This window comes from Nomascus leucogenys, chromosome 22a (genome assembly GCF_006542625.1).
Source record: "Nomascus leucogenys isolate Asia chromosome 22a, Asia_NLE_v1, whole genome shotgun sequence".
Lineage (NCBI taxonomy): Eukaryota > Metazoa > Chordata > Mammalia > Primates > Hylobatidae > Nomascus > Nomascus leucogenys.
This window is the reverse complement of record NC_044402.1, coordinates 130,693,026-130,707,678: the sequence shown is the minus strand read 5'-3', so window position 1 is coordinate 130,707,678 and position 14,653 is coordinate 130,693,026. Positions and strand designations below refer to the sequence as shown.

General features: G+C 41.8%; 1 protein-coding gene across 2 annotated transcripts in view; it reads left to right on the top strand.

Moving 5' to 3' along the window:
• The window catches only part of SLC16A14 (solute carrier family 16 member 14), a 34,689-nt gene extending 20,689 nt beyond the window's left edge, over positions 1-14,000 (top strand). The window contains exons 4-5 of one of the 2 annotated variants that reach the window (XM_003274718.2): positions 1,682-2,659; positions 11,445-14,000. In XM_003274718.2, the coding sequence (XP_003274766.2) occupies positions 1,682-2,659; positions 11,445-11,596 (1,130 nt within the window). In that variant the 3' untranslated portion in view covers positions 11,597-14,000. The remainder of the gene's footprint in view (positions 1-1,681; positions 2,660-11,444) is intronic. The other variant, XM_030803904.1, reaches the window with a different exon arrangement.
• The last annotated feature ends 653 nt before the right edge of the window (positions 14,001-14,653 follow it).

Sequence of the window (14,653 nt, the reverse complement as noted above, 5' to 3'; positions counted from 1 at the left end):
TTGTACAATTGCATTTTAAATAAACTGAATCCAGCTTGACATTCTTTTTGAGTGCAGAGCTACAATGAATGCGTTAGCATAAGAGTTAAAAGTTAGCTTGGAATTCTGGCTTTTCTTTTTTCATTGTTATTATCTGTGTGACTTTGGGCAAGTTATTTAACCTACTTATACCTCAGTTTCCTTATCTGCAAAATGGGTCTAATGAAGAGAGCTTAGTTTACATGGTTGTTGAAACCATTAAATGACATAATTTGTATAAAGCACTTAGCAAAGTGCTCAGTAAATGTTAGCTAATAGGTAAATATGGTTATATATATACACATATATATAAAACATATAAGCTTAAGTATGTATCTTTTGATAGGAGAAGAAAGTGAACATAATAACCTACTGTCCATATAAATCCCCAAGTTGCTTCTTGTAATATATGTCTATACACACACACACATAAAGCACTTCTGTATCCTTTGAAGCACAGTTTAAAAACCATTGACTGAAGGACCTGATAACAGTTCTTTTTTTCCCTCATTATATGTAATACATTTTTAATATTTCTATTTTAGTCATAATTGACAATGGTAAACATTCGTGGAGTCAAATGTGATGTTCTGATACATGTATATATTGTAGAATGATTGAATAAGGCTAATTGACATATCCATCACCTCACATACTTGTGATGAGAACATTTAAAATCTACATTTAGCAATTTGAAAAATACAGAATACATTATTACTAACTACAGTCACCATATTGTACAATAGATCACTAGAACATATTCCTCTGGTGAAAACAGTTCTTTAAAAATGTCAGATGTTGGCCAGGAGCAGTGGCTCACACCTGTCATCCCAGCACCTTGAGAGGCCAAAACAGGTGAATCGCGTGAGCCCAGGAGTTTGAGACCAGCTTGGGCAACATGGTGAAACCACGTGTCTACAAAAAAAATACAAAAATTAGCCACACACGGTGATAGTCCCAGCTACTTGGGAGACTGAGGTGGGAGGATCATCTGAGCCTGGGGAGTTCGAGGACGCAATGAGCAGTGATTGCACCACTGCATTCCATCCTGGGCAACAGAGTGAGAACCTGTCTCAAAAACAAAAAAAAGTCAGATATTTTCCCTGAGTACATTAGAAATTCTTCCCTATAATAGTCCAATGAATAGGGCTAGCACTGGGATTTTTGTGTTATAGGCGAGGAAATAAATACTCCTTTTGCGGAGACTAAGGAGCCAGGTCAGGGTCTCTGGACACAGTGCAATCAAGGGAGGCTTAAGACAGCAGAGGCCCTCAGAGAAGACATTCATTCTCCCAGCAACTTGCTAAGCACATGCTGTGTGTTCTGGGCAGTCCTGGGCATACCAGTGGTGAAAATACATGGTCCTGCCTGCCTGGAGCTTATATTTTTCTGATGTGAGAATGCTGCTCCATTTTGTTATTGGAGGAACTTGTGCCACAAAGCCTGTTGGGGAAAACGGTGGGCTAGAAACCTGCTTGGGTGGATGGTCTTTCTGCTGCTTATCCCTGGGGGCTGCTTTTTTAATAATCACTGTTATTGCTTTGTTAGAAATAAAAGCATAAATAGATACTAATTAAGGAAATGCAGGTGATCTTTGCTGCGAATTCTGGATATGGCCACTGATGTTGCACTGTGTCTTTTCTTCCCCTGTCGGCCTGTGCAGGCCTGGGCAGCGGGATGGCCTACCTGCCAGCTGTGGTCATGGTGGGCAGGTATTTCCAGAAGAGACGCGCCCTCGCCCAGGGCCTCAGCACCACGGGGACCGGATTCGGTACGTTCCTAATGACTGTGCTGCTGAAGTACCTGTGCGCAGAGTACGGCTGGAGGAATGCCATGTTGATCCAAGGTGCCGTTTCCTTAAACCTGTGTGTTTGTGGGGCGCTCATGAGGCCCCTCTCTCCTGGTAAAAACCCAAACGACCCAGGAGAGAAAGATCTGCGCGTCCTGCCAGCGCACTCCACGGAATCTGTGAAGTCAACTGGACAGCAGGGAAGAACAGAAGAGAAGGATGGTGGGCCCGGGAACGAGGAGACCCTCTGCGACCTACAAGCCCAGGAGTGCCCCCATCAGACCGGGCACAGGAAGAACATGTGTGCTCTCCGGATTCTGAAGACTGTCAGCTGGCTCACCATGAGAGTCCGAAAGGGCTTCGAGGACTGGTACTCGGGCTACTTTGGGACAGCCTCTCTATTTACAAATCGAATGTTTGTAGCCTTTATTTTCTGGGCTTTGTTTGCATACAGCAGCTTTGTCATCCCCTTCATTCACCTCCCAGAAATCGTCAATTTGTATAACTTATCGGAGCAAAATGACGTTTTCCCTCTGACGTCAATTATAGCAATAGTTCACATCTTTGGAAAAGTGATCCTGGGCGTCATAGCCGACTTGCCTTGCATTAGTGTTTGGAATGTCTTCCTGTTGGCCAACTTCACCCTTGTCCTCAGTATTTTTATTCTGCCGTTGATGCACACGTACGCTGGCCTGGCGGTCATCTGTGCGCTGATAGGGTTTTCCAGCGGTTATTTCTCCCTAATGCCCGTAGTGACTGAAGACTTGGTTGGCATTGAACACCTGGCCAATGCCTATGGCATCATCATCTGTGCTAATGGCATCTCTGCGTTGCTGGGACCACCTTTTGCAGGTAAACTCTCTGAGGTTTTAAGAGCTCAGAGTGCGTGCAGATATGGTGTGTTATGTTATAAAGTCCGAGATAAGGAGGTTTCCATTTTTGTACATGTTCCTTTTATCTTCCCATTCCTGCTCCCTACTTTCTCATTTATACATTTTAGCAAGTTAAAGGCTATTCTTTCTTTTTTTTTTTTTTTTTTTTGAGACAGTCTCGCTCTTTTGCCCCAGCTGGAATGCAGTGGTGCGATCTCAGCTCACTGCAACCTCTGCCTCCCAGGTTCAAGCGATTCTCCTGCCTTAGCCTCCCAAGTAGCTGGAATTACAGGTGTGCACCACCACGACCTGCTAATTTTTTATGTTTTTGGTAGAGATGGGTTTTCACCATGTTGGCCAGGCTGGCCTCTAACTTCTGACCTCGAGTGATCCACCCGCCTCAGCCTCCCAAAGTGGTGGACAGGTGTGAGCCACCACGCCTGGCCAAGGCCATTCTTTTGTGTAGAATACAGATGAAATGTAGACGAACTTTTGATCCTATCCACATGATAAAGCAGCCAGGCTGGTACAGTGAGGAAATAAAGCGGATGGGGTGATGGAATACTGACGGGCTCCTTACCCATTTGAAGGTGGCCTCTGGGCAGTTCCAGCTGATTTCTGTCACCAAGAAATACTGAGAATTGTTGCCAGATCTTCTGTTGTTGTTTCTCCCCCAGGAGAAGCTAAGAATCTGTACTGTTAGGTAGCCCTAACAGATTTCCAAAACACCATATGGCAGGTGCAACAGAACACATCCATGGACTCAATCCAGCCCTACATTCGCTTCCTATTGTTGCTATAATAAGTTGCCAGAAACTTATGGTGACTTAAAACAATACAGATTGGCCAGGAGTGGTAGCTCACACCTGTAATTCCAGTACTTTGGGAGGCCGGGGCAGGAGGATCACTTGAGCTCAGAAGTTCAAGACCAGCCTGGGCAATACAGTGAGACCCCATCTACACACACATACACACACACACATACACACACAAATACAGATTTATTATCTTACTGTTCTGGAGGTCAGCAGAGCTGAATTCCTTCTTGAGGCTTTAGTGGGGAATTTGTCTTTTCCAGCATCTGGAGGCCACTTTCATTCTTTGGCGTGTGCCCTCTTGCTCCATCTTCTAAGCCAGCAGTGTAACATCTTCCCACTTCTCTCTGATTTGGACTCCCTGCCACCTCCTTTCACTTTTTTTTTCTTTGAGACGGAGTCTCCCTCTGTCACCCAAGCTGGAATGCAGTGGCCTGATCTTGGCTCACCACAACCTCTGCCTCCCAGGTTCAAGCAATTATCCTGCCTCAGCCTCCTGAGTAGCTGGGATTACAGGCATGTGCCACCATGCCTGGCTAATTTTTTATTTTGTATTTTTAGTAGAGACGGGGTTTCACCATATTGGCCAGGCTGGTCTCAAACTCCTGACCTTGTGATCTCTCCCACCTCAGCCTCCCAAAGTGCTGGGATTACAGGCGTGAGCCACCATGCCCAGCCACCTCCTTTCACTTATAAGGGTGCCTGTGATTATATTGGGCTCACCTGGGAAATCCAGGCTTCTCTCCCCAGCCCAGGTCCTAAATTAATCACACCTGCAATGTCCCTTTTGCCCTATTAGGTCACATATTCATGGGGTCCAGAAATTAGGACTTTGGTGTTTTGGGGGATAGAAGCATTCTGCCTACCACAGGCCCGGAGGCCACTAGTTGGCAACATCTAGGATACGTTCTCTGTCATGTATTCCCTTCATTTGCAAGAAGCAAATTAACCAGAGAACTTGGTATTTGGGCATACCAGAAGCCATGGGTACCAAGGAATCTTGTGTCTGGGCCAGTGCCTTCGTGGAAAGGCAAGTCAGGTTTCGGCAGGTAGACTCATGCCCCAAGACACCAGGTACTGTGTGACGATAATGAGGTCTATCTTCTGTCCAAGAACTGGAGACAGGAGTCTGCATAGCATGGCAGAAGGCCAACACAAAGGTGCTCTCTGGTGGTGGCCCTCAGACAGACAGCCAGGGCTGGTGGTGATTGTCAGAGCTCAGAGGTTTTGTGCAAACCTCAGAGCTGCTAGAGGTTTTGTGCAGAGCCTCAGGCTAACCCAGTGGAGCCTCACCTGTTCAGATGTCCCCTCTCCCCAGCCACCCCCAAGCACCCTCCTGTCTGGGCCCTCCAGGCCCTTTATTCTAATATCCTCTGGCAGGAATATCTCTCCCCAGTGGGTGAAGGAATCCCATGGGTACAGGACAAAGCCCTCCCTGCCCCCTTTTTTCCCAGTCTTTCTATAAGTCATAAGTCACCTCCTCCCTTAAGACCCCCACTGGCAGAGAGCTTGTGCCAACAAACACGCTTTTAAATCCCCTTGAAATTTGAAGTACAAGAAATCATAGATTTTTGCCTATACGGCAGACAACACCAGCAGTTGGCTGACTAAAGGTTTAAAGTCCAAGAGTCACTTTAGGAATCCCCAGGGCTACATATAGGCCTCCTCCTGGAGCAAGCTGCTCCTGTTGTCTGCCTGTGCACAGAAGTGCAAATGGAGCATTTAGGTGAAAATGACTATAGCCATGGGGCAAACTATATTGGCAGTTGAAAGGTCTAAAATTGCTCACTGATCTCATTATGTAAAATTCTCTGTCAGGTCAGAATGCATTTGATTATGACATCCTGACAATGATAGTTTAAGCAGATTTCTGTCACATAACCAGAAATATAGAGTTCAGGGACTGGAGGATATTGGGGCAATGTCTCAGAGATCCTCTTGACCCTTTCCTCATGCTGACTGCCTCATAGTGACACAATGGTTGCTGTATCTCCAGCCACCACATCATCATTTATAGCAGGGAGAAGCAAGTGGGGAAAGGCTCAGTCCCAGCAAAATTCCACTTATATCTGATTGGCCGGAACTATGTCACATAGCTAGTTCAAGCTTCAAGGGGAGCTGTGAATGGAGTATTTTGCTTTCTAGCCTCTGTACTAGAGGAAGGAAAGGAGAAAAGAATTAGGATTGGCAGTTGAATCAGTCAGCCAATGGTGCCTGCTAGAGATGTTAAATATCCATTGGAGGTATGGGGACCTAGTGGTGGCTCCTCCACCCTCTTGTTGGAGGTCCTTCAGATACATAATATGCAGAAATGCACTCTGTCACTGATGGTTCTTTGCATGATCCAGGGGTACTTTCTTCTAATGGGCAGGCTCGGGTCGTTTTGTCTTGATCCGTCAGATTTCAATGGTGGCATCACAACACAACTGTGAGGTATGGCATGAGTAATTCTCAAGATCGATGTTAATCAAAACACCAGAGTTTGCCAGGATAGTTTCCTTTTCCCTTCCCTGTGGTCATGTGCTGTCCACTCATCTGCATTCTAGTGAGCTTTCCTGAGTGGAAGAGAAAGGAATGATAAGTAGAGGACAGGGAGTTATACCCAACCCTCAGTCATCAGGTCTTATCTCTTGACTGCTTCAAGTTTCCTCCCTAGAGGTGGATTCCTTAGTGGAATGGGATCCACCATGGATGGTAGAAATTGTTGTATTAATGGTTGGGAGCCTTCTATGATGCATATCATATGCTGCTATGGAAACCCCAAAATCAACATTCGGATGTGCCTGTCTAGGCCAGCAAGCTAAAGGGGACTTTCTTTATTTGCATTTGTTGGTTTCTTCATCTTCCATTGAATTCATGCACTAAAGAATGATGCATAACATTGACTGGCTACCTGCATGATGTTTCATTTATTGACTTTCCAGACCAAGGAGCCAAGATTGCAATGAGATGCAAGCCACCATTTATGTGCACTGTAGGCTCAGAGTGACTGGCAACATGAGTGACTAAATGACCACATTACACTCTTGCTAGAAATTCGAGGTGCGCTAGAAATTATTACTTAGCTGGGTTTGCTGCAAGGAAAATTACTGTTCACATTACCTTCTTTTTAAAAAAAACAGTTTCAAGAATGTATAATCAGAGATATTGAACAGACATTTCAACCATGTCATTCAGCAGCATGGACTTCTTGATCTAATTTATTTATAATATTGTTGGGCATTTTGTTCAACCCCTTTAAAGATGTAATATAGGCCGGGTGCGGTGGCTCATGCCTGTAATCCCAGCACTTTGAGAGGCCGAGGTGGGTGGATCACCTGAGGTCAGGAGTTGGAGACAGCCTGGCCAACAAGGTGAAACCTCATCTCGACAAAAATACAAAAATTAGGCACCTGTAATCCCAGCTACTTGAGAGGCTGAGGCAGTAGAATTGCTTGAACCCGGGAGACGGAGGTTACAGTGAGCCAAGATCATGCCACTGCACTCTAGCCTGGGCGACAAGAGCAAGACTCTGTCTCAAAATTAAAATAAAATAAAATAAAACAAAATAAAACAAAATTATGTAATAGTAGTACATACTTTCCTAGATGTTTCAGTGTATATTATGGCAAAACCTCAGCCATCAGATTTGACTGACCAATATTCCACACACGTCTCTTCCATTCACATAAAATCTAATACCTTAACAATAATTTGCAACGTTTTCCACCAAAAGCTGGGGGCCCTTATTTAATTAATACAAAAAACAGCTATTACTTATTTGACAGACTCAAATGAAAAGAAAATGCATTTTAATAGGGAACCAGATTTTACTTTGAAGCTGTAGGTTTGAATTGGTGCTTGGATGAGGGTTGCCAAGAATCCAGGGTTGCCAAGAATCCCGGGTTTCCAATCCAGGAACTGAGGTCAGACCTCCAGGAGGGGTGGTGAAGGATGCATGAGGAGGGCAGCTTATAGGAACTGTCTTCTCTCTGAAAAAGTTGTGTCAACATGTGCTGAGAGTCAAAGCTCCTGGTAGAGTCCTGTCTCTCTTGACCTGCTTTACATCCGACTGGGTTTGAATTCAAACGAGCAGAAATATTAAAACAGGTACCAAAGGGAGATGGCAGGATCCAGAGTTATTTATAAATAAATCCTAAAGGTAGATTGGAGAAAACCTATGGGATTAACTTAACATGAAATTTAGGACTACTCCTACAATTTGAACTATGTTAAATTGTTCGGTGAAGTTGGGTGTGCTTTTTTTAAAAAAAACTGACATGAGTTACGTTTGAAGCTTGGGCATGTGGAGATACTTTTACAAATGCTTATATTTTTAGAGGAAAGAGGACCATTTTAAAAAAATAATAATAATAATGAATTTGGCTGGGCACGGTGGCTGACGCCTGTAATCCCAGCACTTTGGGAGGCTGAGGCGGGTGGATCACCTGAGATCAGGAGTTTGAGACCAGCCTTGCCAACATGGGGAAACCCTGTCTCTACTAAAAATACAAAAATTAGCCAGGCATGGTGGTGCATGCCTGTAATCCCAGCTACTCGGGAGGCTGAGACAGGAGAATTGCTGGAACCCAGGGGGTTGAGGCTGCAGTGAGCTGAGATCGTGCCACTGCACTCCAGCCTGGGTGACAGAGTGAGACTCCGTCCCAAAAAATAATAATAATAATAGTAATAATAATGAATTCAATTTAAGTCTGTTGCAATATGTAATATACTTAACAGACATTTTTTATATTCTGCGGAGTAAAGATGAAGGATGGGATGGGGAAAAGGGAATCCTAGGATGCTCTAAGGGTGACGGTATTTATTACTATCCCACCCAGAAGGGGGAACAGGACGTGATCAGACAAGGAGCCAAGAGAAATGTATTTGAGATGCTAACAAATTCAGCATGGCTTGTGCTGATGAGCAGGGGAAAGAGGTAGGCAGGGGCCACATCACAGAGCCTGGAGCTTAAAATCAACCACTTCCACCAAAAAGTAAATAAATAGTCTGAACGAAATACAGCTTAATTTTCCAGCCAGGTAGGATTTCGTCCTATTTCCAAAGTTCACATTAAGCAGCAGTAATAGTTCAACTTGTTTCAGCCATTTGAAACAAGCCATTCAGATGTTTGTTACTTACAGCCATCATTTCTGCTCTCAATCACTTGATCCTGTGGAAAGCGGGGATTTAGCCATTAAAATGACCTGGTCAGCTTTCATATGGAGATGAGTGGACTGTGAGAACCTCATTTGTATTTATTGATTTTTTTTTTACATTGTAGATTGCAGTTATTCCCATCATGTATTCTGTAGATACAGATCACTCTGCATTATCTGCAAGTGAATTGTTCATTTTGTCCTAATTCACAATGGTCCACAGTTGCCAGCTGGTAACACTGAGTAGAAGTTGGGTGTGTTTTTGTTCATAGGTCAGTGTCAATGTGCCTTTCCAATTCAATTCTGAAGCTGAAGCATTATTTTTGGATTATATTTCATCTTTTTTGTCCCCCTTGTCTCCAATTATAGATTAAGAAAAGATGATAGAACATTTTACTGAGCCACTTCTAAAGAGTCAGATTTTTTTTTCTTTTCTATTTTTTACATCAAATAACAAATTCAAAAACTTGGTTTACTTTTAAAGTAGATCCAGAATTCATACCTTTTAACGTGTTGTTTTTTTAAAAAAAAGATTATAAATTTGTATGCTATTGTTTGTTTTTCTTTATGAATGCCTTGACTGATCCCTGTAAATACATAATCCAGGCAGATTCATCACACACTAGATACAATAAACAAAGCGATACAGATAACAACCAGGAAGTTGGAGGGACTGGTTTACACCTTTCCTGGTTGCTTTTGTGTGGCTGTTTCTTGATAGGGGAAGTTTAAGTGCATTTATGCATTCATTTGCCAATTCAATTTTTTTAAAGATGTTTCTGAAAAGTGGCCACGGAACACTATGTTTGATCATAAAATCTTATTTTTTGAGACGGAGTCTTGCTCTGTTGCCCAGGCTGGAGTGCGGTGGCATGATCTCAGCTCACTGCAACCTCTGCCTCCTGGGTTCAAGCAATTCTCATGCCTCAGCCTCCTGGGTAGCTGGGATTACAGGCGTGCACCACCACACCCAGTTAATTTTTGTATTTTTTAGTAGAGATGGGGGTTTTGCCATGTTGGCCAGGCTGGTCTCGAACTCCTGGCTTCATGTGATCTGCCCGCCTTGGTCTCCCAAAGTGCTGGGATTACAGGTGTGAGCCACTGAGCCTGGCCACTAAATCATTTATATTTTAAGTCTTTGCTAATTAATGTACTTACTAAAGGGGAAAAAAAATGAATGTTCAAAATTTTTTTTTTTTTTTTTTTTTTTTTTTTTTTTTTTTTTTTTTTTTTTTTTTTTTTTTTTTTTTTTAGACAGAGTCTCGTTCTGTCACCCAGGCTGGAGTGCAGTGGCGCGATCTCGGCTCACTGCAAGCTCCGCCTCCCGGGTTCACGCCATTCTCCTGCCTCAGCCTCTCCGAGTAGCTGGACTACAGGCGCCCGCCACCACGCCCGTTAATTTTTTGTATTTTTAGTAGAGACGGGTTCACCGTGGTCTCGATCTCCTGACCTCGTGATCCGCCCGCCTCGGCCTCCCAAAGTGCTGGGATTACAAGCGTGAGCCACCGCGCCCGGCCAAAATTTACATTTTTACCATAAATAAAACTCTTGTGTGTAGCTCAATCCTCTCAGTTTGCGTAGTGACTATGTGGGAACCATGACTTGTGACCCATTCTTAGAATTAATCACTGAAATATAGGAAACATATTTCATAGGTTCGGAGACACATTTTTCTCATATTTTAATGTCTCAAATTAGAATACCTTTTACAAAGTCCTGAGGAAATATTGAGTCATATTTGAATTGACAAGGATATTTATTTCTTACTGATACATAAAATAATGGCACATCATTGTCTTAGAATTCGTGAAATATAGTGGTATTTTACAGAATGTCTAATAAGATTATTATATTAAGCTGTTGATTATAATATTAAATTATTATTTGAAAATAACATAATTTAGTCAGCATCTTTGGCAACTTAGAGTTTTATAAATGTAAATTTTTTTTTTTTTTGAGACGGAGTCTCGCTTTGTCACCCAGGCTGGACTGCAGTGGCGCGATCTCGGCTCACTGCAAGCTCCGCCTCCCGGGTTCACGCCATTCTCCTGCCTCAGCCTCTCCGAGTAGCTGGGACTACAGGCGCCCACCACCACGCCCGGCTAATTTTTTGTATTTTTAGTAGAGACGGGGTTTCACCGTGGTCTCGATCTCCTGACCTCGTGATCCGCCCGCCTCGGCCTCCCAAAGTGCTGGGATTACAAGCGTGAGCCGCCGCGCCCGGCCTATAAGTGTAAATATTAAGGTTTTGTGGCTGTAAATGTGAATTTTATAACACCTGAAGATTTTGATTCTTTCTAGAGCAGATGTGTACCCTCAAATATTTCAGAATGAATGAAAGTTCAAATGTCTTCTGCCCAGCCTCCTTTGATACACACTAAAAACTTCAGAATCGTTTTTGTAGATTTTAGAAAAATTCGTGTTTGCACTTGTGAAAAAAGAAAATCATTGGATTCGCTTTTCACTGCTGGCCTTGTGCGGGCCTTTGAGTGAACCGGAAGGTTCTCCCCATGAGTCAGCCGGGAATTGCTTCAGATGCCTTCCAAAGCAACCAAGTGGCTTAATGAATGCAGCCCTCCCCAGGCGCAGGGAATGCTGGTGTACAGCACACCCTTAAAAATGGCTAAATGAGAACCAAAAAATATAAAAAAAAAAAAGGAAAAGAAATGCATAAATGAAACATTATATTGGTATGAAACGACATATAAATTCTTTTAGAAACATTTATAGCAGCAATAAATGCCTGCTTTATGTTCTTGACTTTTATTGTATCAACTCCATGACACTCAATATATTCTTTTTTGTTTTGTAGGGTGGATCTATGACATCACGCAAAAATATGATTTTTCCTTCTACATATGTGGTTTGCTTTATATGATAGGGATACTCTTTTTACTTATTCAGCCGTGCATTCGAATTATAGAACAATCCAGAAGAAAATACATGGATGGTGCACATGTTTAGTATCATGTAATGTTCCGTGTGGGTTTCACTGTAATACTCATGCCTACCTCGCATGGTTGCTGTGAGGCACCTATGACAGGACGTGGGAAAGCATTTGTACGGTAACTGGCACTGTCATTTGTAAATGCCATTGTCACAGCCTCATTTGTAAGCAGCACTGCCTCTCTGGGGAGATGTAATGCTACAAGATCTTAAGGACTACATACATTCTAGAGATGACAGTGTTATTCAAAGACAGCCTAGTAAATAATTGGTAGAAATGCCCTTATAAAAACCATTCCCTTGTCATCTACTGGGACTAGGGTTTTAAATACAGCTTCTAAAACAAAAACAGGGAATAAAAGCTTTTCAACTCAACCACTTCTTTGTAAGACAAAACTGAAGTATCTGTGTGCTTCCAGAAAGCTTACAGATAAATGGGTTTCATGCACAAGAATATGACTAGATTTCAGAAATTAACTATTACAGGGAGCTATTGATCTGCTAGCATCAAACAAAGGCAAGCTCTAATTCCACAGGTAATACAATTTAGTGCAATTAAAGAAACACGGCTTGTATTTTTATGAGGGAATTCTGCAGCTAGGGATTGTGACTCATAAATCCTCCTCTAAAAGAAAGCATTTGCCATTAATCCTAATTCAGTGCTATCCAGTTATAAATGGAATCTTGAGACAAAACCTTGACAAAGAAATAACAGTAATGATTTCCTTAGCAGAAGCTGTATTTGTACACACAACATTAAATCAAGGGCTACAATTCAAGCACTTTTATTCATATCATTGGCCTCTTAGATGATAAGCATTATCTGGGGCCTGCAATATTTTTTTCTGAGTTTTTTCTGCCCAAAAAAATATAATATAGAACTAATTGCTAACTGACAAATAAAGTTAATAGTTAAATCATCTCCAAGGAATATTGCTAATCCAAAGTATAACACGATCAATTTGTGAGGATAATAAATGGAATGCCCATAGTGTAGATGTCTGTGCCACACCTGAAACTGGAGTAGTGATAACAAATAGCCCATTTCTAGACTCTTGTGTTGTTATATAGACCATTCATTTTCCTGAGCGTGGCACAGTTTTAAAAATAGTTCTCTTGATTGATTTCATACAGAAGATGACTGTGATCCATGACATCTAATAATGCCCTTTCTTTATCTGAGATGTCTATTTTTCTAAGCCAAACGTTTTTCAGACTGCAGAATGTTCTTCCCAGATCATTTGAAATTTCTGGCTGCCTTACTTGTTTACAGATAGTTTAAGACTATTTAAATTTCTACTCACAATTTGATCACCACACACACACAAATCCTTGAATATCATTGCCAGTGTCTTAGGTCAAATTTATCTAAAGTGAATACAGCCCATTCTCAATTATCCTTGACAATTAGAGGCAGGAATGCTACTAGGAATTGGAATCAAACAATGCCACCCCAAGCGTAATTTTAGCCAGCAGTTTCAGTTATACTCAACCATGCCCTTCCGAGCTGTTAACAAGTGATTCAATGGACAAGTTCTCTTTTTGTTCCATCTCCATTATTTCCTGCTCTAATGTCTAGTGGTAGGGGTTGTATAATGAAAGGACCACCAAAATAATAAAAGGCAGCTAATGGAAAGGAGAGACAAAAGCATGGTTAATATAGACACTTAATATTACCTCCAATGACTCGGGAATTGCCTGTAAATTATTATAGACAATAGATTGCATGTCATACTCCATTTGGTTCAACACAACAACCTATGTGTTATCGTTACAGCTTTGGCTGCTGTTAAAGAATCCAGCTCTCTATTTTGATAAAGATAATCTTAAAGCTGAGGCAATGCTCCCTCCTCTATCTCTCTCTATGTAATTTACCATAGAATTAGGATGATTAGATTGAAACACATGTTGTATGTTTTAAAAACTACGTGGCTTCATTACTTTCATTTTCCGACAACATCAAATTAACAAGAGGCAGTGTTAAATATTTTAAATGGTGCTATAGCCAATGTATTTGGATGCTTGCACTGCTGGTTGTGTATCATCAATATGAACTTTTTATCCAATGACTCGACTCTAATTACATCTAAGTTAGACTTGCTCACGTTCAATTTGTACAGTTGTCTGTTGACTTACTATGTTTTGAAAGTGGTGACTTCTACCAAATGAGTGGAAGTTCCCATTGTCAAAAAAAATAAAGACCTGCTTGCAGTATTCATGTTGACAACAGAGTGAAAGAGAATACTGGTAAGAATTACTGCAAATATTTCCTGTTTATGTTATTTGCCATTCTTTGAAGATATTATAAAGGGTTAATTGTATATTTATATCGTGTGCTTTATCGTTTTCCCCTCATGTATCCAAGTAATTTTTATTTACATACAACCAAATAAATGTTGTCCTCTTTGAAGACGGTCAGTGAGTTTTTGTATAAAATTTCTATTTTGTTGGCTTTGAAGAGAATACTCCTAAAATGCAGGTGGTAACTATTTGTTTCATTCTTTCCCCTGAAAAACTATTTCTCTAGGTGTGGTCACAAACCACGTGGACAGAAATCACCTAGAATGATTATGAAAAGTGCCGAGTCTAAGTATTAAATTTAAAATGCACACATCTTTGAATCCAGCAATTGCATTTCTAACATCATTTTCTACATATGAACACAGACTAATATGTAAGGATTTTTTGTTTATGGTTTGTTATATAAAAGACTGCGCCGGGTGCAGGCGGTTCATGAGGTCAGGAGATCAAGACCATCCTGGCCAGCATGGTGAAACCCCGTCTATACTAAAATACAAAAAATTAGCCGGGCATGGTGGCAGGCGCCTGTAGTCCCAGCTACTCAGGAGGCTGAGGCAAGGGGATCGCTTGAACCCGGGAGGTGGAGGTTGCAGTGAGCTGAGATTGCGCCACTGCATTCCAGCCTGACGACACAGCAAGACTCCGTCTCAAATAAGAAAAATAAAAAAATAAAAGACTGGAAACAATTTAAATGTCTACCAACAGATAACCATTAGAGAACTGTTGAAGTAGTATAACTGTTAAAGTACAGTATAAAGTATTTTAAAGTATAGA